Source organism: Pogonomyrmex barbatus, unplaced genomic scaffold (assembly GCF_055798465.1).
Source record: "Pogonomyrmex barbatus isolate J1 unplaced genomic scaffold, ASM5579846v1 scaffold3, whole genome shotgun sequence".
NCBI lineage: Eukaryota > Metazoa > Arthropoda > Insecta > Hymenoptera > Formicidae > Pogonomyrmex > Pogonomyrmex barbatus.
In genome coordinates this window covers 16,223,698-16,251,636 of record NW_028297127.1, presented here as the reverse complement: position 1 = coordinate 16,251,636, position 27,939 = coordinate 16,223,698, and the positions used below count along the sequence as shown (strand labels likewise).

Sequence of the window (27,939 nt, the reverse complement as noted above, 5' to 3'; positions counted from 1 at the left end):
TCCTTTAAATGAATATAAAATTGGTAAAATATTATTTTATAAAAATATTATTTTATAAAAAAAGAATATAAACGATCTGCCAAAATCATTAACAGAGATTAGAGTAAAATAGTATCTAATAATAAATAATATTGAATATCTATGACGCAAAAATATTAATGACGAGAATGTCAGAGGATAATATATTAGCATATACAAAATTATGATGTGTGAGTCACTTTGATCACATTGAGACCAAATTACATTCAACCCATCGATTTGAATGTACTAATATTCGTAGTAGGCAAATAACATAGTATGATCCCCTGCATTTCCATACTGCGTCAAACAGTTGCTGTTATATTCTAACCGTTGCTTGTCTTTCGATTTCCATTATCCGTTCTACACATCTAGTTTCTATTGACTTTCAGCACACATGCATCAGTTCACTAACTGTAAAATGGCAGATAGTGAATATTCGAGAGATCGGTTCGCGTTTACTTTATAAAAGGAATTATGATCAAATGTTCATTTTGATCATTTTACCTTTCCTATGTTTCCGCTTTATCGTTTTAGCAATATTTCCATCAAAAGTCTATATTTAAATATATACCTTCAAAAAGATAAAAATATACCATACTTTTTTATTCATTCATTTTTAAACATATATAAATACTTGTGTATTTTATTACAGAAATCGTAAGTTAAAATTTGTTTTTCGTTAAGAATATTTCTACTGATGACGATATATAAAATGATTTATATGTTTTTTTACGCTGCGACTATCTTTTATACATATGATACAGATAGATACATAAATTCTCAGAAGTTGTGTCTGAAATCATCGCTCGGATGAACAGTATATTTCATCTTTCATATAAAAGCCTTGACAGAATGTTCGAAATCTGTAGCCGCAAATAGTATGTCGGAGATCATCCCATTCCGCCGGGACCGATACTATTTTTCAGAATGATTTCACAACCTATTAAACTTGTCAGCGATCGGCAGGGGGGCACTCTGGCGCAATTTGTCGCGTGGCTCGGCTGTCGATAATTCGAAAATATATGTTCATGTGAACGGATCTGAAGCGAATCGAGCTCGATGAAGTAAAAAAATCGTGTTAAAACGAGGTGACACCTCAGATAACCGCGATATACTTTTCTTATTCGGTCAATCTCGCGATAGGTATTGTAGTTTATTACAGGATATGATCTAAATGGAAAGTATAAAATACTAACTCAAAAAAGTAGGCTAACGATGTAATAATTCTTGATATCATATTTACCGTATTTTTATTTATAAATTTCTGCACTACCGAAAATTTGTCAAACAATTTAATATTTCTGAGGAAAAAAATAATTTTCGAATTGTTATCTTATATAGGTATACACATGAAAAGAAGTATGTTTTATATATATATATATATATATATATATATATATATATATATATACGTATATATATGTTATGTATATATATATGTATATACGAATTCATGACTGTGTCAAAGTTAGCTGGTTTTACTTAGTTGGAAAAACTTTTCGCATAATTTCTGTCTTAAATTCATTTATTTTAATTGTAGAAGTAATTTGCTAAAATAGCAAACAGATGTTCACAAGCACTTTACAATTACAAAGAAGCCAATCAATCTCAATGAATGCAGCAGAACCACTATCTTTGTTTAATTCTTTAAATATATTGTTAATATTCATTTCTCAAGAATATTAAAATCTTAAAGAAACTAATATTTTAACCAATTAATATTTGAAATGTTTTAATATTATATACAGATAATAAAAAAAAATTTTTATATGTAAATAAATTATTATGAAAGAAGCATAACTTATAATAATTTATAAATACATCTATAGGTTTTTTTCATAAAATGACAAAGAAATTTTTAATGTTTAATTTATATTAATTATATTTAATTGTTTCAAGTATGTCAATATTATTAAAATAAACTTTTGATCCAGAAAAATGTTTTAATACTCAAGTAATGTATCGTTATAATTTTCAATCGTTCATTTTTTACTTAATTTCAATATTTTTATACGTATCTATAATATAAACAAATTGTCCTCATTACGTACAAAATTATCAAGAATGTAAATATATAGTCTTTGTTATAATTATTTGTTATAGTTATTTGTTTTGATATCATTTGTATTTATTTCGAATTTGGCTAGTTTCGATAGTATCTTGTATGAGTATTGGACATGTGAATACTATCGCCTTTTCTCTCTCTGTTTCTCCTGTGAGAGCTCCCAACGTCGTCTTGATCTTAGAGGAAAACTTGGGCTTGGAAACAGCAACAACAGCAACACCTCTAGATTAATCTAAGACTCTCTGCGTTCCCGCTAAGGTTTCACAGCTTCGTACAGCTTCTCGAAACTCCCACTATCACCAGGCATAACTTGCCACCATCGCGTGAACAGTCCAAATTAGTATTTACTGCACTGTTATTCAAATTACCATGCAAAAGTTCCAAAACCAACAACATCAATGTTGACTTCTTTCGCGTCTCTTACTCTTAAACGCGAAGATGACGCAGTTAACGCAGTTTCTAAAGATCTCACGAGTATATTTTACGCTCACGGAATTTTTTACTTACAAAATAAATTGTGTATATACATAAATTTTGTAGCATGCACCGATGATGCATATATGATTTATATTAATTACGAATATTGATATAAAAAAAAAATCTTATCATATACAAACATCGTTCTTTTTATATGACGTACTAGTATCAAGATTGATTGTATGCTGTATTATTAAACTGGTGCTCTAGATCGGTACTCCAATAACTGTCACGCGAAGGCTATCTATTTTACTCTTTGCTGCACTAACCTTTTATTAAAATCATCGAATCTTTACAGCGAATCTGTGTGCAGTTTATTACTTCGTATTACGTATCTAATTTTTTATCCACGCCATTTCCACGTCACTATATGTTTAATATCATTAACTGATGTTTCTTTCGCTAATCAAACGCTTACGTAATAATACGTAAATACAAATTCTTATACGCCGTTTTATAAATAGCAGTGCATTAAGCGTCAAAGCAGAAAATAGATTGCATTTAAATAAAGTCATAATCAATACTGTTTAAATTTAATTTAGTGAGAGGTCCCTTTATCATAAAATACATCCGAATAATCCGACGCACGCGGTGCATTTTCGCGCAAAAAGCGCTTTTATGGGGCCGGGGGTCCGACCGGTCGGTGTGCCAATATAGCGCGCATGGTCAAAGAATCGTATATGATATTATTGGCACAAAGGCCGCCGTTACAAGCTACAAATTACTCGCGAGCATCGCGCTAGCAGCAACCAACGGCCGAAGTAATAGTGCTACGGCATTCGACAGTAAGCCGGCTTAGAGGACCACCCCCCTCTGCCACGATACCGGCGCGTACCTTCGGCGTTATGCTAACTGACACTATGAGCTACTTTGCATTAATCGTCCCAGAGAAGTTGCTGCGAATACGGGGCATTAAGCTCGGCTTTTCCCATGAGGCCACGCCGTTCAGTCAAACGCAAATGCTGCCGCAGCAGAAAAGGACGGGATCGTCCCTCATCCGATCCGATCAGACAAAATTGAAAATTTATAAAATTTAAAAGTTTATATACAAATTCTAAGTATTTAAAGAGTATTTACGTGATATTAAATACTACGTGAAAAATGCTCACAAGTACGCTCATAATTGTATTCACAGTTCTTTCTAGTGCATTTAATGATTCAACAAATTTTCATTTTTAATGTCTTCATATATTTAACAATTATTTCTCGAAATTGAAATATTTATTTAGAATTTAGTAATATTCAGAATTTTCCATTTATTCTGTACAAACTGTTAAATCCTGCGTAAATAAATTTGTAAATTGTTTAATATTATATTCTGATGTGAAAAATCAATTTTTCCGACAAATATATGTTCGCGCGCCAATTTTCACGTCTTATTTCAGTGAGTAAATCTTTGAATATCGCCAGCGCGGCTGGATAGATTCTATGAAGAAATCAATGGGAAGATCTATGGAAATTCCTTTTCTTGGCTCGATTCCGCCGGAATGGGAAGAACAATGCGCCAGCCTGAGAACATCTTTTATACAATTATAGTTTTTACGCGACGCGATCCGCCCGGAAATATGGACGCGAAAGAGTGTGGAGACGGGGGCTCGTGGCGCAAGGAAGTGAAAAAGGAGCGGCAGGGAAGAGACGAAGGGAGAAAGCGAAAGAGGGTAGATAATAGCCAGGATAGAATTGTTCCACGAGCAAAAAACCGATCCATCCCGAAGTGTTATCGGATGGCGGAGACGCTCGCGAGCCGAGCACTGGCTCCGCACCCTCTTTCTGAAAATGCCTCTGAGGAGAAAATTGCTTTATTCGCACGGTGTACACATGGCAGTACCAACTGCTGCACCTCGACATCCGTGATAAGCATCTCACACAATTAATCCATTAACACCGAAAATTATGTTTTTACAAACAAAAACTGAAGGTTCTTGATTCTTTTTTTAAATCTTGAGAGCTCCGACAAAAAAAGATTAATCAAAATTTTCATTCTTCTCTAATTTGGAAATGGAACTATTTTTATAACTGACTTAGTTCTCTAAAATGTACCTAGTAAGTATAAATGTTATCGTTGTCGTATTAATACGGCACTCGAAACTCGTCAGATCAAAAAGAGTCATTGTAATTCGTTCAACGAAAGATATCTCTGAAAATACAATGAATTGCAAGCAGTTTTCAGATAGGAAACTATGATCGTGTCTAATTCCAGCATAATAATTGCAAAGCTGACATTGTGATGCATTCAAATCAGAAGCAAATGCTTTTTCGTCTCGGAAGATGAGTACCCTTCGCAAAAGACGTGATGCTACAATCAAGTAAATATAGACGAAAGTGGAAGAGGGAAAATGGGATGGGATGGGATGGATGGGACGCTGCAATTAAACACCGCGTACCCGTTCATCCCGTTATAACTACAAATACTTGACCTAGATTCGACATGTAACGACTCCTTTCTCTTTCAAATCTTTCGCAATTATTTCCTCGCGATTTTTCATAAAAAGACATCAACAAATATGTACAATAGCTAACCGCAATATCATTCGAAGAAAATTATAAAAACATTTGTAATATCTCCAAATCAATGTTCCAAAGCCATTTTTAAATATACAATTTTTAAATCGTAATTAATGCAATTTTATCAATGCAATATGTAATTAATATGATAAAATTTATTTTGCAATACGCCCATTGTAATTGCTAAACTTTCAATAGATTACAATACATACATATAAATTTTATTTATTCTTGTTATAGGGAAAATTGTACAAAATTGTACAAAATTAATTTTAATTAATTCAATTTTATGCGTAATTTAAAAAAAATATGTAATACTTAAAATGTGACGCGAAGTAATCAGACAGTTTTCTACGTTACATATATGGGAATGGGATTACTGGTTGATGGTCTGAAAACAAGACCGCGATTGATGAAGCGAGCAGTCCAGCTTGGGAAATAGTTGGGAAATGTTGGAAATACTTTGCGCGCAGAGTCCTTCCGCGGCGATATTGCATTTCAACGTAGAAAGCAGAAAGACGAAATTAGACGCCTTAATGCTCCCGTGCATTAAGGGGTTTCCCACTCAACCTCGCCGACATTTCCAGCATCCGCAATCGACGATAACCGTCGTGATTTTTCAACTTGGGAAAATTTTAAAAGAAAAATTTCTCGCTCTCTCGACATCGTATAGTAATAACTTTTTCTATGACATATGTACGTGTATTGCTGCAATACATGAGACAGTAATGCAAATTATTTTTTCTCGAATTAAAATATAATAAGAAAAAATTGCTCTCTGAATAATATAATTAATCTCTTAATATAATAATAGAATTAAATGTACGAGAAGTGTTTATTATACTAGTTTGTTCTTAATCTTGTAAAGCTATTAATATCTTATAGCAATATGACACAAATATTTAAGACGCAATGCACAAAATGTATGTACAGGAATTGCAATGTAATACTTTCATGCCGGAAACGTAATAAAATATGATTCTCAAAAGAAATATCAATTATTGATAGATGCGTACATCAAAAAGTTGTGCAATGAATAAAAGAAGATAATATAAATAAATGAACGATCTTATGATTTTCTTCCACACGCACGCTACAAAAACGAACTGTGTTCTTCTTTTACTTTCCTTCAAAGTGTATTAATATTTAGAAAAATTGCATATTTATTACCAAGTAACATTATAGCCTGACACGTACATTAGATCGTTGCTCGCGCAGAGCGAACCGCGCCGTTTCATTGGATAAAAGGCGCAACATTTGCGCGCGTAAGTAAAGAAGCGAAGAGAATGCCGTAGCAGAAACACGACTGGGAGGAAGATGAATGACCGCATGGCGGGCATGTAACACGTCTGTAACCTGCAACGCCGCCGGACGTTTTTACAGCGTTAGCTCGGTTACGTATCGTCAGAGAAGACGGGACTAGAAGCGAGCGGAACAGTAAACATGAGACGAAACTGCAGTCTGTGTATTGCAGTAACCGGTTCGCTCTTTCTCTTTCTCTTTCTTTCTTTTCTTCTATTACACACATATATTATATATATATATATATATATATATATATATATATATATATATATATCACGTGTATACGTCAACTCTTACAAAAGCGAACAACTCGTATAATTTCTATTGTCGACGCGACCTTGCGATTGCATTTGTAGTAAAATAAAATCACGACGAAAGAATTCAAGCATAAACAATGTTCATTCTGCTTCCGATTCTAAGACAAATTAAATATCGGAATCGAATTAAAATAAGAAAGATTTTGTGCAAGAAAGGAAGATAAGGTAAAATTTTTCAAAATTTTTTTTTTATATTTCGAATATCGATATTAAATCTTAAATATAAACTTGTGAGATTATTTGGAAGAATTTGTAAAATATCGCGCTACAATTACTTGCAAAAATATATTGATAAAATATGATATTTAAAGAACACAAAGGAACACAAAGATATTTAGCAATATGTAGTGTAGACATATAGATAAGAATGGTCCGCTTGATAAAGTTGCGCTTCTTCCATTCGTGAATGGCACTTTTATCACTCGCAAAGTAGGCCGAAAAGCAGTGGCGTCTTTTGCCGACGTTCTCAGAAATACGATAGCGCATGCGGATACACGAATTCAACGTCTTGGAATTTAATATTTCCCTTTTTGAGAGCACGGAAATGCCATTAAACGGTCCGCGAGAAACCACCAAGTCGTATTCATCGAATCGAAAGTTTACACAGGTCTGCCGGCTCCAACGCACATATCCACACGCGTCTCGAATGCGAGATGAAAATCGGTTTCCATTAAGAGTGGGATCGAAGTAAGAAGATATCATGCAATATCATCCATGTTCTACAAATATCTACTGTACTGATTTATAATAAAAGTAGATTGTTAAGAGAGACTAATACATATTTTAGGTATTTTATATTCAATATATACATATATGTGTGTGTGTGTGTGTGTGTGTGTGTGTGTGTGTGTGTGTGTGTGTGTGTGTGTGTGTGTATAGTGTGTATATTTATATATATTTATTATATATAGTGCAATAATTAAAAATTATAGAGATGAAATATGTGCGTATGTTTAGTTATTTTTGTAAATTTTAATTTCTTAGTGATAACTTTTGTTGTTGGTAGTATGGATTTTTCAAAAAAACAATCGAAACAGTTCTGTAACGGTGATTAAGTTTACAATTTAGAAGTCTATGGCGGAACAAATTTCCCTTATTGACGGCTATACGAGAACAGTTTATTTTTGTATGTACAGCACAGCACATTCCTATGCTATTCTCGATCCGCGGTCTTGTTCCGTTACGCTAAAAAGTCGTTCGCTCGTTAACGGCAGTCACAGTCTGCAATCGTGAAAAGAACAATTGTAGTGGCCAACGCAGAATAAATTTTAGCGTACCAAAAGCTTTTTCATCTTCTGCCATTCTTTAATTCTTGCTATGTCTATTATTCGAATCGAACATACACAATAGAAGAGTGAAATACAAGCTAAAAATAATATTCTCAAATAACATTCTGTAACAAAAAAATGTTTTAAATTTCATATTTTGAAAATTATTATACAGAATTTAATTTCGGGATAAGTTTAATAATTTCAGAGCAAGTTAATGTATTGAATTAAGAAAATGAAAAATTTGAAATATATTTTAATTACATTCTTGAATATTATTTTTAGTATGCAATGTTCCCTCTTCAATTATGTAAAATTTTACTTTACAAGTTATACTTGTTTAACGATATCTCACATAGGACAATCACGCAAGAGGACAAATAATGCTCCGGTGTAAGAGCGTTCTCTCTAAAGTTTGACAATAGCATTTTGCTGTGGTAACATCGTATGACATAAACGAAGTGATATACGTGGAGACAGAAATGGTACGATAAAAGTATACACATAATGTACTAACAATTCTATTTTTTTACCACGACAAAACACTCGACAACAGTCGACAACGTTCATCTGCTTTCGCAGTTTTCAAAGCGACTTTTACATTCCTACACATTCATACATGGCAAGCATCTCCACGTGCACATCAAATACATCTATTGTTAAAATTGTATCAAGTAAAAAACAAGTGCATGTTAATAAAAAAATATAAACAAAATTTTTCAATCAATTTTTGTTCCTTTTGTTAATGAAAAATATTAAAATTAAAAAAAAATATTATGAATATAATACGAATCTTATCTTTTATATTTCAAAAAAATACTTAAAATATATGTATATACAAATTTTTATGATTTTTACGATTTTTATAATATACAGATTATTTGCGGCAACTTTTATTTTCTCTTCCTATCTTTTTCAAAATATTTTCATCTTTATATTTTTAAATATATATAAAAGTAAAAATATTTATTTTTATTTTATAATTCACTTTTCTAATTTATGTGTGTTTGTGTGTGTGTGTGTGTGTGTGTGTGTGTGTGTGTGTGTGTGTGTGTGTGTGTGTGTGTGTGTTCTTAAAATTCAGAAGATATCTTAAATGAATAGATAATGAAACATTACTTGAAAAAGGACACGAGCTAAAAAATGCAAAATATTTTATTACGTTATTATTCTGCATAAGTAATTACTAATATTTTAATTATTTCAACAGATATAGATTAAGAATTATTATTTTCCAGAAAAAATATAATTAATACGTTATTATATTAAAACTTTAGTTACATGCAAAAGTAAAAAAAAAACAGATATTAATTTGAAATCTACAAACATATATATATATTGTGAAGAAAATTTCTGGTATTATTATATAACCAAAAGGCACCCCGTAGAGCAAAAAAGTTGCTGGAGCATAAATGCATATATATGTATAAAGTGGCTCAGGGGTTAAGTGGCAGGTACGGGCGCGCATAACGGCACTAATGTACATTTAATGTCTTAACTTTGAATGCGGCTCGCGGGCCGCCGCGAGATAACATTTTAAATATGTTTTTGCATTTATGCGGCCGACCGGCTCTTGCGCCGACGAGTCGCGAGAAAGGAGCGAGTACGCTGAACGAGGTAAGGAAAAAAGAAAGTTTTTAACGCAACGATTGCGAGCTCGACTATGTTCCTCTACCCTTCCCAAGGCGCAGCAGCTAAGGTACTTTTTCCAAGGGATTTCCTCTGCCTTTCCTCTATTTCTCTTTCTTTAGTAGAAAGGCTGCATCAAGAATCTACGATCTTACTGTCGACCGGGGAATACCAGAAGTTTTTCCATTCGCCACAACGACAAAAGAAACGAAGTGGCACGGGAAACGCCCTTATTTGACGCCTCTAACATGACGAGCGAATTTTAGCGAATTCCATGAGAACTTGTCAGATATAAGCAGTTTCACAATTTTCGAATATTTATTGTACATGTGATCTTTCGTATCAGTTTCGATGAATCAAAAGCTGATCTTTAATAGTAGAAAGGCTAATAAAAATGTGTCGTAAGAAAAATGTATTTTAAAATCTTTATCCTTCCAATCCATCAAATAATCTGTTCCTATCAATCTTTTAATCTTAATATTCAATATATATATATAAAAGAAGAGTCATGATCAAGTTAGAGATTAAATTTGAGACTATCTTTCTTTCTCCCTCTCTCTCTCTCGGGAATATTGACTAAATCATATTTACGATTCGAAAAATTTTTCGCGGAACAAGGAGTGACGTATAGAGAAATCTATTACGTAATAGAAGAAAGCGTAGATACGAGCGATCAACTTGTCCTATTATCAACATCATCTTTCATTTCAAACAAAAGAAATCTTGTTCCGAGAATAAACAAGCATAATTTAATCAATACAATTGGTACTGACACATTAAATTGGTACTGAAATTGGTACTGACACATTAAAAGATAATATATACTATTATTTTATTGAGTGTGCATTTTAAATATTGGATTAAAAATACTAAAAATCTGTCCTCAATAAAATGGCATTTAATAAATTATTAAAACAGTTGTAAAAGTATAGGAAATGTCGAAAGTATTCGCGGATAGGTCTGTTTCCTTTCACTTATTTTCAGACTACTTCATCGTAAAAGTTATACTTGCAATTTATCATTCACAATCATCGTGAAATAAATTTTTATCAAATCGAAAATCTTTCAAATCACTCTGTCCACTTTATTTTCTCAATATTTTCGCGCTTAAATTGGTCAAATGTCAGCTCTTAAAAAACAATAATCTGTACAGAATTTCTGCATTGTTACGTTTAAGAATACATCAGCTTATAAATTTTGACTTAACAATTTGCACAATAATTGCATACTTTATTAAAGCCACCTTACTAAAGTTATTTCGTATAAAAAGATCAAAGTTTTAAATTCTTAATTCGTCTCGATTACTATAAAGTTACTATATAGTAACTCCTTAGTCCCTCCTTTAAAAATATTTTGACTAATATACATAATACAACTTAATATTTTTTCTCTACACTTTTCTTCTTCAAAAAAACTTCAAAGAAACTCAAGTTTATTTTACAAAATTATTTTAAACAACGTACGAATACTTCAGATCTGCGCTATGTAAATGTAAAAAAAAAAAGAAAAATCGAATGCTGAAACCGAGAATTAAAAGATGCGAAAGTAATATATATTTCTCTAAATGATTGGTATTTCGCGATAAATTTCGCGCTGTAACGCGCACCACCGTGCCATTCTGCACAGTCTCATTGCTCCATTCAGTGCCGCCTGCTAAACTGACATTATTGCGCGTAACGCGAGTGCACGGCGTATTCGAATTTATTCGGTGTGCAAGCCGTCGACAGGTTCGTTCGTATGCATAGCCCAGCATGTTGATTGGCTGGCACGCAAAGTCGTGCTCTCACGCCGGCAAAGTCCGCCGTCCGTAGCTACTCTGTGTCCCGCGCCGCACACCGGACGGATATTGCATACACGCGTTGTATTAATATGTATTTAAATTAGTGCCTCAAAGCGATACGAAATTACGGCGCTCGCTACCATAGACGGCTGCCGACGAATTACACACGCATTGCTTAGGCCGATCCCGAATGATGTCATGTCCCTGCAATATCAAAATCCCAAGAGCTCTCGCCACCTCCGGAAACCTCCACACACATCGAATCGTAAATTTAGCGTTAACGGCAAAATCTCGAAAGACGGAGTTCCACGTTCGTTTCCGGTCTACGCCAGGAGCAAGAACAAGACTGAGAGAATTAATCGAACAAGCGTAATGAGGGTAATGAGATGTCCTGGGTATTTTATTGGAGCGAGAGTCACTTTTCTCCAATCGGAAAATACGTAAAACGTGTGTGTGTGTGCAAATGATACATAATTGTCGGCATCAACAAATTGTCACAGGCATTTATAGAATCTGGAAATAAAATCGCGAAAATAAAATGCACAAATTTGATTTTAACAATTTTTATTCCATTTTTTGTAATTGACGACAGAGAGATAAAGTATAATGTCCTCCATTTGCGATTGCAAATACCACTGGCTATGTGCGAAATGAAAATAAAGCAGGATATGTATTATGTAATTAGCTTTCAGAGATGAATCAATATAAAACAAATAAAAGTAAACGTATCAAAAAACATATGGAGTGAGATAAAGTTTCATTTTGTGACATGGGCAATTTACTAGTCATTTTTAAATTAGAGATCAACTCAGCAAAACTAAAACGAATATTTCTGTGAAATCTGACGCCATTAAAATATTATACGATTTTGATGAAACACTTCGCAATATTACGATATGCAACGAGATAGTATTATTAGAGATCTTGCATTATTAAATGTTTTTATTACAAATAATATAAAATTAAATTGTTTATAAATTGTTTATAAATAAAGTTATAAAATAATTAAAAAATATAACTGACTTATTTATTATAAAGATAAATATAATATGGTATTACATATTTTTTAATTAAACAAATTATATAAAATATTGAATAAAATTCTAGTTGAAATATTTATCTAACAATAAAATATTTATATTTCATATAAATACATAAATATACATAAATATTTTAATTCAATTTTCATTATTTATAAGATAATGAAAATTTCTTCATAATATTTGTCATGATATTTTCATTATCTTATAGGTAAAAAAACGAGAAAGAAATAATATTAATCTTACAAATAAAATACGACGATGACAAATATCATAAAGAAATTCGATTAAAAATTTTATTTAAAAATCGTCGTATTTTATTTGTAAGATTAATATTATTTCTTTCTCGTTTTTTTCTTTTTTCAATAATTGTCCAACATAAACATTCACAAAATTCAAAAACTGATTTTTCTCTTATTTATGACCTACTCAACTAAAAAAATTTTATATAAAGCAATATTATTAATATATTCTTCATGATATTCTTAACTGTGATTTCTCTGAAAATTTTATTTATGTGTGATAATTCGAATATAAAATATAAAAAATAAATAAAATGAAAAATAATTTATTCATCTGTAGTTACCTTATTATTGCCAAGTATTTCTCAAATCTTCTACCTTTATCTTTCTCTCAAATTTATTCGTTGCACTCACACACTCACAACATTTACGTAAAAAAAATACAAATAATTACGATCACGTATTAATTATCAGAATAAGATCTAATCAGAATAAGAATCTAATAACAGCTATTTCTGTTAATCACAAATAACGCGAAATTATGTATTATTCCACTCTTTCTAAAGTGACAAATAAATCACGTTTGAATTAACAAAACGTTTAAAGTACAATATAAGATAAGCTTAATAAATATCGAACTAAAGCACTGTTAAAAAAAATCATTATTGCCAATATAAATAAAATGATAATTTACAGTCTCCATTTCCCATCGTTTCGATTCATTCGATCTTGTGAACTGAATAATTCGGACGAAGTACTTTGATAAATAGCCCATACATTTAGTCGTTTAATCGCAATAACTAATTAAAGCGAGAGCGTATAGTTCTTAATTGTTCATAAAAAGCAGTCGCAATTGAATGGATAATATGGCGATATGTAGAGTAGCTCTCATTCTATTATGTACCTGCCGGCTCAAAATAAGTCGCACGAATAAACATGGCGTGCCTCTTCCGGCGATGCCAAGGCAGGTAGCAGATAGTAGACAAAATATCAAGATCACATGCCAACAGGCAAAATATTTAAAAATGTATTATGTAATATTATGAGATAAATGTATACAGAATATTTTTACTGTTAGGTTTTAAAGTAATTCCGATATATTAGCTATTATCACATATTTTCAATTTTGTTTCGAGACCCATTTGCATTGCATAAAATAATGATTAAGAAAATTCTTTAAAATCGATATCAGCGAGAGATGTCCATGTCATACTATTATCTTTCGATATACAATTGCAATAAATATTAAAAAATTCTAAAAATTTTAAACTTCACTCTTATGATTATTATAATATATGATTATCAGTTTGTGCGAGTCAGTATTCGTAAATATGTGAAAAAAACAATTATTTATTGAACATTATCGTCAATAATATTTCGCGTAATTCCGATTAACTATTGATAACATTAATTTAAAAAAAATATATATTTTTTAGATTATTTTGAACTAAACAAGCATTTTATAAATTTTTTACTAAAAATGATGTTGCAAGCCAAATTTTTTCAGCATGTCAAATTTTCAAAATAATTAAAGTTTAATATGCAAACAAATAGCACTTTGCGATATTTGAAGATTTGTTAAAAAAATTAATGATAACAAAATTCTGATCAAAAGTATTGTTCATTTTCTATAAAATGCATTTTCTTTTTATTTTAATATCTTTATAAAAAAAAATCTTCAAATATTAAAAAAAAAAGGAAACATTTTTTGCATATTAAACCTCAATTATTTTAGAAATTTGACGTGCAGAAAAAAATTTGGCTTGCAGCATCATTTTTAGCATCCAAAAATTTATAAGAAGTACCTTGTCTGGTTCAAAATAATTTTCCGCTATAAATTAGTGTAAAATTAATGTAAAAAAAGAAATAAAAAAATTGAAATGTAATTATTTTATAATGCATTAAATATCTTCCGACAGCAAGGCTGGCGCAAGTGTCGCGCGATCTTTTACTCTTGATATTTGTTTGATGGCGGCGCGTTAAGGCGTACGCAAAGCCGCCGTGTTATCATTCGCATGAGATTCAGCATGTAGCAGCGAGAATTCGTATGTACTGTAATATTATTCTCTAATTATACTCTCACTGTGGACAAATATTAGAAGATATTAAACAGGGCATTATATCGTGCAAATAATTAAGTAAGTAATTAATTAAGGATTCGTATCAAAGCGACGAGGAGGAAGAGAGAAAGAGAGAGAGAGAGAGAGAGAGAGAGAGAGAGAGAGAAAGAGAGAGAGAAATATCCGATTAAAACAAAATTTCTTATTAAAGTTAAATTTCGAATGACATTTCTATCTCAAAATTACATTTAAGCTAACAATTCAAAAATTAATTTATCTAAATTCAAAAGTCATTAATAAAATAATTATTGCCTGTAAATATCATAAAAATTATTCATAAAAAAATTGTTCATAATTTTTATCCCCTATTGTTAATATTTCTATTTCAACTGAAATCACGCGAAATATATTATTAAAATATATTATTAAATATATTATTAACGACGTGATAAATAAGTGATATTGTCGCTTTGATATGTTTTACAAATATCTACATGTATATACCGATTATTTACGATTTGTTACAAATTATTTGCATATCTTCTTTCTTTTAATATATGTTTTAAATGTATAATGTATTAAATAGTATTGTTATCAACTATTTGAAAAAATTATTAAATAAATAAACTCGTCATTTTATTATTGTACGAAAAATACTATATATTTAACAATCAAATTTTGAAATAAAAATTGAAAAACAGTGTTACTGTATAATGTTGAATTTCCGTTACCGTTGTTCCTCGGGTAGAATAATATATCAAATATAAATATCTAAAGCGAAAAATCAAATACAACGAGTTATGCAACTTTATATGAAAGTACCAGATCGTAACCGTCAATAAAAATGTGTGCGATGATATAAGCAAAAATATATTTTTTTTGATTATTGTAAAAAGCTCGCGAAATCTCAGCAATGTCGAACTGAATGTATCGAAAACAGAAAGTCACAGAATTGTCGTACGAAAAAACAAAAAATCGTATCGCATTTCTCTTGAGATTGATGGAATACCGCCATACATCATACAAGAACAGCAGAAACCCTTTAATCATAAAATTAGGAATTAGTAATTACGAAACTAGTGAATGTCGTACATCATATTCGAATGTTCCGGCATATAATTTTAATTGATTGCACCTAGTGCATTATTCAATCAGATCAGAATATAAAAAAATATTCATTTTTCGTTACTGTTTATGTCTTGTCTTTATTATCTTATCCTTTGTTCGATGCACATGTATGTAATCGAGATATAAAAAATTGAAAGTACAATGAAACATGTACGTTGTAAGAGTACGCAAAAAATAATACAATGAAACTCATTACAGAACGTTGTATTTTTAATTAGAATATTAAAAAATTATATCAACAGATCCAATTTAATACAGATATTTCTTGCCAGCTCTTGTAATACTCGGAAACCAAAAGGGATTTTGCTATTCTTTACTTATCTCTTTCTTTTTTTTTCTTGTTTTCTCTTTCAGTAATCCTTTACTTCATACCTTTCTTCATCCTATATCTTTCATCATTCTCTCTTTCACCTTGTCCGATCAAGCGTTGCCATCAGTAAAGCAGATACCGTTGCATCAAATCGTTTAAAACTTAGAATAGGCACTAAAGCAAAGCAAAGTTTACTCCGGAGCTCTTTAATATATCTTATTAGAGACGGTGTGGAAGAGACTAGCTTATTATTTAATGATAATTACGAGCTTCTAAAGGAAGATTCGAAGATATCCTCAACTTTCCTTTCATTGAACCAACAAGAAGCGATAACGCAGCGAGATATTGTAAACGGAAGATTGATTAACGCCGGATTCTAGATACGCAATGTGCATTAGCTTAAGAGCGTATGATTTTCTTAAATAGTTGTTTTATTCACCTTTTCAAATCAAAACGATATGTTACATAAAAAAATCGAAACGTCAAATGACATTGCACGAATTCATTCTGATAAAATATATAAGAAAACTTTTTTATCTTGTAAAATTCTAAAACTTATCGCCTATTTTTTATAAGATTCTTTAAATTAAAAAAATAGTAATTATCGAAACGTAATGCATAAATAGATGAAAATTGATTAAAAGTTGAGAATTTAAATTTTTGCAATTAACTATCGTAACAAATAACTAGCTTAGGATTTCATAGAACAATAGCGTGCAGTAATTCTATTGTTTTACAACATTTCTAGCAGATGCTGCAATAATCACCTTCCACCATTCATATGTGATAAACCCGTATAATTAGTCTGTGTATGTTGTTAGTAGTAACATGTAGTTTCATGAGCGAACAATTGTTACAATTCTAATTGTAATATAATTGCGCCTTATCGAGACGCAATGACGTTTCAACATTATTTGTTAGACTCCCATTAATGAAATTTACCCTTGGTAACGACCTAACGCATAATTGTTGAAAATCAAGTTTCACGTAAGTTACATTTAAATATCGAAAGTAATGTCGGTTCTGCGTTACATATGAAGCCGATTATTTCATGGCGATATCATGTAGAGATCGAAACACAAATACGCAATACAAAACTCGCAATATTTGTTATTGTGTAAATATTATAAATCGGAGAATTAAATTCAGTAGGGATATATGTAGATGTATATCGAATATATGTCCCTTACGGCGGATTTAATCGTATTACATCATATATATATATATATATATATATTATATTATATTACAACCTCAAATGCTCTATGAACGTCCAAAAATATCACGTTTAAATGTTACTTATAAAATATGTTGTAATATGTTGTAATATAATTCATGTACCTTGGCACATTATTGTGATAATATGCAGTATACTGATGGTCAAGTATCGACTTCTTCTCTGTCGGTCCGCCATCTTTTCGTCGATATTCACTTCAAGTCCCGAAATTAATCTGAAATTTTAAAAAATTTCAATCAGTTATGAGAAAGAAATTAATGAAATTTTAAATTAATAAAAAAAAATTTTGTTTTAAATTTGAAGAAATTAATGAAATTTTATCAACTATATTTTTTGTATTATGATATCCCATGCTACTAAATTTAACTGTCTCCTTCCGCTAAACTGAAATAAGATAAGAAAACGCGTAAGAGTGAAACGCGCATAAAAACGATCGTAAGTAACGAGACGTATTTATTATTAATAACTCAGTTTGCCGCGATCGTTATACACGCTACTCGTGTCCGTGAGATCATAGATTATTAGTGATGCAGATTATTAGTGGTCTTCAGCAAATAACCCTATTCTATCATTAAAGGTACGATATAAATCTAGCACAATACATGAGCTTAGCGAACATATGTACATGTCAATCTGGCATAATGTATAGGACCAAATGCATATTGCAATGTTGCAATATGCCGATTGGTCGGAAACGCATACAACCGTGAAATCATTAACGCATGGCTAAGTCGGTGTAATACGAGGATACAGTAATTAACAAACGTCCAATGTTAATCAGACTTATCGACTTGAAATGTGTGTACACCGTTCAACAAGATGCAACTGCTATTTACGACACAAGTTTGTATTCGACATCGGTACATTTCAATGAATATTAATTAGAACAAAGATTAGATTAATCGAAGATGATTCAAATGAATAGAACAATTTATCATCGACGTAAAGCAATAATTTTAAAAAGAAATAGATACATAAAATGTTATTTAAAAATTTATAAATGAACGGAGATTCTGAGAGTAATGAGAGTCCTTTTATTTAATCTGTACGTGCCACACTTTTCATTTAATATATAAATCAAACATAGAGAACTATGTATTCATCTAACATATCACATATATGTAAATCTGAAATACACAACGTATTTCATATCTATTACTTCTCCCTATAATAACGAATTCTCTAATTTTTCATTCGCTCTTTAGCAAAGATATTATTGAATCTCGATGTTCTTTTTTAATATCGATGTTAGATATATATTTTAGCTAAAGGTTATAATGCCACTAAAGTTTTTACAGACTATATATGGATATTTAAAGTGCAAAGAGCCTTCTAATATTACGCGCGTAATGTGCAATTCATAATGTTATCACGAGTTTTACTAGATATATAACGGGGATTTCCATAACGATGCTACGTTGATACTCGAGTAAAACGGCCTGCGTCGCCACAGCCCTGAATCCTACTATCGCGCTCGCTCCATAATTAGCAAACTCAGTTACGTAACACCGTTATAGTAACGCTCGCGTTCCTTTATCTATTTTTCTCGTAAACTTGTTCGTGACAGGCTCATGGAAAAATGCTCTGCACAGAGAGCTCCGCATGATTATCTGTTGACGTTGATTATTTCTATTTGTAGAAATACAGGTCGTTGATAAATAAAGAGTGAGAGATAAATAAATATAATCCAAGAAGATCATATAAAAAGACAGGTTAAATATAACATTGCTATCTACAAAAATAGAATACGAGAAAGAGTATAATTAAAATGTAAGTTTATCCCTTCTCTCTCTCTCTCTCTCTCTCTCTCTCTCTCTCTCTCTCTCTCTCTCTCTCTCTCTCTCTCTCTCTCTCTCTCTCTCTCTCTCTCTCTCTCTCTCTCTCTCTGTCTCTTTGATCATAATTTTACTAAAAATACTTATAAATTCACAATTTTCTAATAAAAAAGTACAAACAAATCAGTCAAAAAATAATTTTGTTTGCATCAAACATTGGTACGCGCTTTTTCTTCAAAAAAAAAAAAGCAAACGAAAAATTGTATGCGGTTGCCAAATGTTAAGATCTCCGACACTTTGATTATATGCAAATATATAAGCACGTCACGCAAGGAGTCACGTAGTTTAGGTATCTCCGTGTTATGTCACGTCTACTCGGTAAAGACCGCAGTTAGTGCATGCTAAACTTTGAAGACACAGCTATGTTTACGCTCGAGAAACGAGCATCCAAGAGACCAAACGCCGAACAGTTATGAGATGCATACCGAAGTTGAGACGAAATTTTGATATTAATTCTTTTTGTAGAAAAGTTTCCTTAATAAAATTGAATACATGTATATCATATGAATATATTATTTTTTAAAACAAATAAATAGTTAAAAAGTAATTATTTTCCTACTGTTTTCTAAGCCTTACCTAATGCATTTCTATATAATAAAATTTATGTCCATTATATCCTTTAAATTAAAAAATTTATAACGCAATAGATAGATGGAAGAGAAATCGAGTATCTTAACATATCTATTCTCATTATTGTTTTTTAAAATGTTATTCTAATTCCTAATTGTTTTAACTTCAAAACGTTACAAATAGCAATATACGTATAATTACCGATCGATTCTTGATATATCATTAATTAATATTATAACAGTGCTGTGTGTTCGCGCGATTAATTTAGTTTTCAGAAATTAGTCTAATTATCGAATGATGCCGTATCAATCGCGCTATTGCTCCGGCGCCATAACGATCATTATATTATCGCGCTACTGTTTACAGTATCACCGTAATGCCCGGTCGATCTCTTTTGGTGGAACGGCACCACATCGATAATTTAATGCAATTGGCATACGACAAGTAGTACAAGTCGAGATTTGCTACGTCGCGTCGCGCCGTTGCGTCGCTCCCGGCTACGGCGGCCGAGATTTACGAGGCGATTTACAAATTGGCGGTTATTGTGCCCCGCTTCGGAATGAAACTGTCCCTTAAATCAAAACGTCTGCCGGCGTTCATTAAACGTCAGGCCAATCCGGGAAATCGGTCGGGCTCGCGGTGCTTCCGCCGTCCGTTACCGCCTCCTCCTTCGTCTAGCCTGACCTACCCTAGCGCTTCCACCTCCGCTTCCGTTATCCGCGTCTGCAATCCCATCGTGCCGTGACGTGGTGCGGCATGTGATCCGAATTTGTCGGATCTGTCGTCGATAAACGTAAATCGGACGGTGGCGTTGTTTTCCCGAAACAACGCCAAAAACTGCCGAGGGGTAAACACGCGATGTCGAGAGCAGTTAAATTTTTGCGAGAACGTCCGCGCGTATCGACGCAGTCGAATCCGTCGACTTAAATCACGCCCCATTTTAATCAATCGATTTGGTCACCGTGAGGTCCTCCACTTTATTCTTCCGATTGGCTAAACTTTTGTATTTCTATTCTCCACGTTAATAAAAATTGGGACGGACAAACTCGTTTCATGAAAACTAAATTAATCGGAAAATTAAAATTCAAAAAATTGTTGACTTATTTTTGTGTCTCTTAAACGGGAATATTTAGTAGTTTCACGGAGATATTATACATATGAATTAATCGAAAATCGAATCAAGGTGAACGATCTTCATGAATGACTTTCAATTATGATAATTTATATCATTAATAATCACAAATAATATCACTGATGGTGATACTCGTACTCGAAAATTATATATTCGTACTTTAAATTCTGATTGTAGACGACGAAGGAAAAAAAGAAGGTAATATCAATTAAAAATATAAATAAAAAAATATAAAATTTGGAAGGTACATGCTAACAAATATATATTCGAATTATATCGTTTTGTCAATAAACTGTCGCAGCGATTCTCTGCCATTTTCGACGAACATTCGATGTAGTTAATAACGTACGTAATTAACTCTTATATCATAAACGTAAAAGCAAACGAAAACATCGACACAATTGCCTCCCAAGAGCCAAGAGATAGCTTCGGTCATAACAAACCCGCAACGTTCGATACAGGACAACGTCTTTATTTTCTTTATAGCGGACATTACTTTTATTATCCATCGTCATAAAAGCACGGGTGAGAAAAACAGCTGGCTCAGAAGAAATGTTACACGACTTCTTGTTACACAACGCGGACGATCGCCGATGTTCAAGTTGATATACTCATCCACCAAAATCTCTTTTTTTTTTGTCCATTAGCAATTAGTGATTGCAACACAGTCGATAAAAAAGCAGAATGAACGCGATATCAAACTTTAACTTGACTAGTTTATACATTTATAACAAGACAGTATTTTCTTATAAATAAATGGAAGACACTAAAACTAATGTATTTCTTTAACTTCTGAAAATAAACCTTTCCAGGAATTAAAGTTGTGATCATGTCGAAAATAAAAAGATCAATTCAATTAAAGAAAATGTTTAGAGATTTGAAACTTATTCTTGTAAAAAGCAGAATGTACATTAAACGTGTTGTATAAGTTGAGAGATAAAAAGATAAAGAGATAAAGAGATGCTTTTTCAATCGATAAACTTTTGCATCTGGTAATATCAGAGTCAAGTAAAAAGTTGCGAAAACTTGTCCAATTGTGCATCATTGGGATTTTTATACAGCCGTCACGGGCATATATAAAAAGCAGAAACGGTGTCGAGTCGATTGAAAGTTTGCGAGATGCGGAAAGTCCGGTCGTTCGATGAATGTCTGTCGAGAGGAGAGCTAACTCGCAATAAACACGACTATAGAAAATAAACCCTCCGATAAAGTTAAAGGAGCGATGCGATAAATCTCGTTAATTCACACGATTTAAGGATAATGTACAAGATATGATAAGTAATGTCACCAGTTAATAAATTTGTTGTTGCGCAATTTTGACACACAGAATGTGTCCGCGTAATTTCAACTACAAACTTATAACATGATAAACTGTGTCTTATAAAGTGTATCGCACACGATATGCATCGATTTATCACACATACAAATAAAAATTTTATTCTCCTCGAAATATAATTTACAATTTTTTATTTAATCGTATTAATGTCAATTTAATATATCAAAAATATTTACTTTATACAAAATGTTAAAGTAATTTAATCTATTTTATTCCGATTTCGCGTTTTATACCTGAAATTAATACCTGTCGCACAAAATATCACTTTTTTGTTTTTAAACACGATGTATTATTACGACATAAAATTTCACGTTATATATTACAAAATCATTTGCCGACAGATGCAAAAATAATAGAATTAATTCTCGAATTGCAGCAACATCGAACAACGACGCACTCGAAATATAATTATTCGTCATTCGGAAAGCATAAAGGTGTCGCTGGGGGACATCTAATCATAAATTTTCGGTTATGGGCAAGAGACGTATAATTGCATGCGTCCCGTTCTTGATATCAGCGTCTCGCTGCGTGTGTGGATCTCTCCACGCAAAACTCCACGACAAATCGTAAACGCAAACACGCGCAGAACGCGACAAAACACTCGTAATTGCATTCCGGAAGTGAGCAGGTTGAAAAGCTGCCCGGCACATATTCTCGGTATCGTTTTGTAGCCACGGATAATTGCTGACACGCGATCTGAACCGCGTTTTAGCGTGCGTCCACCTACGGAACCACATACGCAATTATCACTATTCCATTACGAACGCATGCTCGATTACGACACGCGATAAAAAAATTAAAAACGGTATCCCTTTGTTCTAATTTCCTAATAACGATGTTGTTAAAAGTTCGACGATGATTATTCCAATGCTTGAGAAACACGCGAACGGAGCGAAGGAAGATATATCAAAATATTTGAGAAACGCCGGGATGAAATAGCAGGAAAGTACCAATAGAAATATTTAACTTCTTATATATATTTCGTATTTATCATTTTCTCTCTGTAGACATAAATCTTTCTTTAGACAAAATAATTCACTCTTTAAGATATATATATATATATATATAGAGAGAGAGAGAGAGCGTTCTTTTTTCCATTAAGCGGAGCATCCGGTTTCACTGAGGGATTGTATCTAACATCTTTTTCTTTACTTTCCCACAAAAATGATTGGGAACTCAGTCGCGCCTCGAACAACGTTCTCGGGGACAATCGCAGCTCAGCTCATTTATCTATTATTAAAAGTTTTTAACTACCGGCGTCGTGCGGCGGCTGCAGACCACGTTAAGGCGGCGAAGACGAGAAAGGCGGAAAAACGATAAGAAAAGCATCAGAGAAAAAAAGAACGTGCAAAGAGGAGATGAAACTCTTTCGCGGGAGTTTCTCCCGAATACAGCGAACAACCGTAAGAATGAGCTCATTCAGATCAGCATTTCTTAACGAGGAAAGTTGCAGTTACTAACTTGGGATTTGTGTACGCCGCGACAAACGGGATCTCAGGAGATTACAGAAACTCGACGATCGTAGGCGTGTTTTTGTGCAAGCCGAACGAGAATAGCGCTGTATTACGCGTGACAATCCATATTCATAGAGAAGAGCGCAAAAGCGCGACAATATATATCGCTCCATAATAAGCATTGATAACGCATGCTTATTATGGAGCGATGAAAGAAACGCGCGGATACGTTACTCGATCGACAACACATATGTCTGGCTGCGAGAGCCCTTCGATTCGAGTACTGAAGTACTCGGCCGAGTAGCAGCGAGAACCGTTTGAAGACATCGAGGGAAAGTTGGAGTGGTATCAAGGGAAAAGAAAAAGAAAAAGAATGAGAGAGTGAAATGAGAATGTCGGTGATGTTACGTCGTCTTTCCCCAACTGTACCACTCTCTGATTTTAATAATTAACTTAATGGAGTGTCGAAGTAATTTTTTTAACTGGTAGTATATCGATAATATTTCAATAAAACAGTATCTTAAAAATGAATTAATGAATTAAAAGATCAATAAATTTTTAAAAAAGACGCGTGTGTGTGTGTGTGTGTGTGTGTGTGTGTATGTGTGTGTGTGTGTGTGTGTGTGGTGCGTGTGCGCGCGCGCGCATGTATATATGTATTATACATGTATATATGCAATAAATCTCATCAATTTATTATTTCAGACTAAAGATAAAAACGTCGTAAATTATTTGTCCGTGACATTTTGACTAAATGCCCCACTAAAACTAAAAGTCGTTGCGCCAAGCAAAGCCGGAAGGTAATCGAACGAACGGAAGGGAATATAGTAATGGCAATAGTACTCCATAACGCTCGACTAAATTTAATAAATAGGCACTTCCGAATTACACGATCGGATTGGTCTATAACTCCTTCCGATTGCAGCTCCAAAATCGTCAATACGTTAACCCCCTCCGAATCCTCCGAACGAAAGATAATACGTACTTTTTCACGGAAGTCCGTGGATTTCCGAGGACATATCGTCGACGATCTTTGAATCACCTTTGATCGTGCCGCAACTATCGATGAATAGTCGACGATGCTACACCAGTATGATGTCCAGATGTCTATGAAACATTTGTTTCACTACACTTTTGCAACGGTCCTCTCGTCGAATTACAAAATCGCGTAGAAAATCACCGTTATTTTCACCGTGCCGAAATGGATTGTCGCTGAAGCACTCGTGCGTTATTTTGCTCTCTGGTATTTTTCAATTATGTTTACGGACGGCGACGGCTTTCGGATAGAATGAATGATTAGCTTCGACGATACAATCGCATGATTTCTTCGGGGCTTGATAACAAAGGCTTAATATATTTAGCTTATTTGACAAGTCTATATGTCTTAACAAAAAAACATCTCCAAATCTGAAAATATTTTCTTACATATTTTATGATTTATTATAAGTAAACAAAATTAAGAGTTAATTCTTTTTTTTATCCTAATATGAAAAAAAATTAATCTAATTGAATTTTATTTCATTGAAAAAATGAGTTTAAAAAATGTATGCAACACTTGATAAAATCATTTTAATAGTCATAACACATCATTTAAAAAATGATATGTCAACTATAACCATCACTGTTATTATATTTAGCTAACATTTAATAATATTTTTAATATTTTAATATTTTGTATTTGTCGGAAATATTTAAATTTTGACACTTCTCTTGAATAGGAGACTATTCTGCTTCCTTTATATCAAGCGACAAAGATTTATCGGCGTAATCACGCGTATGGTACACGCCGGTGACAACACGATTATTCGTGGTTTCTGATCGGCGACGTACGATCGATTCGGAAATATTATACTTCCGGGACAAGCGGTCGCCGAGCAAACGATCGTCAATGTATGTCATAAATCTATCGAACGATCTGCACGCCGCCGGATTTCGTACGAATTCATGCTCGAGTCAAACGGACACGGAATCGTTAATCAATGCCGAAAAAGAGACCACACGTTTCTTTTATCACATAAAAATTACGAGCGTCACGCATCATTATCGCGAAAATATAACGACTCAAAATGTTTTCCGTTATTTTTCAATTTTGCATTGAAAAGGCGTGAACTCGCGAAATGGTAACGTCACGAAATCGACGTTAACCAAATCGGAGTGAATGGACGTTCAATAAATCGATAAGTCGTTGAAATTACCAGTAATTGAATAGATCTATCTAAATAATATCAAAATAATAAAATAATATCAGTCCAAAATTTGAAACTGTCGAATTTATAACGAAAAGTATCTTTAATTTTTTAATATAAATGTTATTTTCGATTAATATAACATTTAGATAGTAATACCACGCCAAAGACGTTACGCAAATTTATCGATAAAGATTTTTATAACAAATCGCAATGAATAAATAAAACTTAAAATACAACAAATTTTATTTCTAAAATAAAATTAATTAAATTTTTTTAAGCATTATATATTAATATAATATGCGAAAAGAAGTTGATAATATGCAATTTTCAAATACGTTTCCGGTCATTTCCGGATTAAAGATCAGTAACATGAAAAATTTCGAAAACATCAATACATTAACGTGAACGCGATTGATCAAGATTACAAATTCGCAATGGAAGCGTCCGTTATGAAAACTTCGAGATCACGTGACCGTCAATCCTCGCCGTTGTCAACTTCAAGTTCCTCCAATCTTCCTTATACACGTTGCTCGATTTGTAACACAAGAACATACCCGACAAGTGAACCGATCCCGAACTTCTTTTTGCTCTCGAAGGGACAATCGTTCCGCGAGAACAAGAACGAGGAAAGCAAAAACTCGTGCTGCAACTTGTCCCGGCTGATCACGCGCGAACTTACGGCGAGATCCTTCGTCGTAGGGATCCTCTTCGAAGAAGAAGAAAAAGGATCGAAAGTCGCGCACCTACGGAACTAACTCCGAGTATGGGAAACAGGATCCTCAATCTCAATGAGGCCCACTCGACGAGGACTTCGGAAAGTTCGCCGCTACGTCGAGTCGGGCCAGATTTTCCGATTTCAGAGCGGGGGGTGAAACGCGGAGCACCTGCACCAGGACACGACAACAGGTCGAAGACAAGCGCGGACCGATCGACGCGACCGGTCGACGCGACACTCCACGACGAACTTAACACGACGGCATCCCGAAAGCCCCTTCAGCCACGTCGCGGCTACTGCTGCTGAATGCTGGCTGGCTGGTGCTGATGGTGGTGCCGGTGCTACTGCTCCACACCGCGTATATACCGCACGATGAACACGGACACGCGCGCTCAACCCCTGCGCGAGCGCAATACCGGCGACGATTCCGGCAGTAGGGGGACTGTTTGATACCTGCCCCTTCGGAAGACACTTTTACCGCCGACGCGTCTCGCCGATGCGCCGATGAGAGGACACGTAAGAATTGCTACCGACCCATCTCACGATGTAAGAATGGTCAACAATAGAAAAAGAACATAAAAATGTAAGACCTCGTTTATGGGATTACTTCGCACTTGCAAGAATAACTTTGTCACGGTAAAAGTATGAAAAACATCTATCAGGTATCAACTCTAGGTACCAACAAACAAAAATTGAACGATATGTAGAGGAAATAAAAATCAAAGTTTCTTAATTGAAAAATATTCTATATTAATTAATCTTTTGAAATAACGTTAAAATTATTTAAAATTAATATGATGTTAAATTATTCTCGCTCACAGTAAAGAATATATAAATAAAAGTTACTATTTAATTTGACGAAGAATATTAAACTTGTCAATAATATAATGGTCTTTTATTATTTATTTTTTAGTTCAAGCTAAAACGCTAGATCGATCATGTTTCTAATTAATATTTATTTGAAAAATTAATATTTTGGATATTCATCTATCTAGAATTAGTTAAGTTTTGACGGCATTTAAATTATGTATTATAACATGTATTATAACGTGTCAATTTTTATTAAAATAGACATGTATGTAATTATTTAAATAACATGAGAGTCATTATTTATAAAAGTAAACGTTTTATATTTATCCATCTACATTTATCTGTCAACATTCATTAAATTAATTGCTAGCACATTTATCTTTAATAACAATCTTAGCTGGATGAAAAGATCCAATCAAGACTATACAGAACAAGACCATCTTTAAAATATCAACTTTAAAATATCAACGACAATACAAACTTCTCATTTTATAAATGTACGTGCATGTTAGTA

At 32.9% G+C, this 27,939-nt stretch overlaps 1 protein-coding gene across 11 annotated transcripts in view; it reads right to left on the bottom strand.

Moving 5' to 3' along the window:
• LOC105428023 (lachesin) overlaps positions 1-26,976 on the bottom strand; it is a 231,069-nt gene extending 204,093 nt beyond the window's left edge. For 2 of the 11 annotated variants that reach the window (XM_089078773.1, XM_089078782.1), the window contains exons 1-3: positions 26,455-26,976; positions 24,697-24,987; positions 17,489-17,598 (exon numbers count right to left, since the gene is read on the bottom strand). In XM_089078773.1, the coding sequence (XP_088934899.1) occupies positions 17,489-17,561 (73 nt within the window). In that variant the 5' untranslated portion in view covers positions 17,562-17,598; positions 24,697-24,987; positions 26,455-26,976. Of the gene's footprint in view, positions 1-17,488; positions 17,599-24,696; positions 25,045-26,325; positions 26,343-26,454 lie in introns of those variants that run through there. The other 9 variants (XM_089078774.1, XM_089078777.1, XM_089078776.1 and 6 more) reach the window with 9 other exon arrangements.
• Positions 26,977-27,939: the final 963 nt, after the last annotated feature.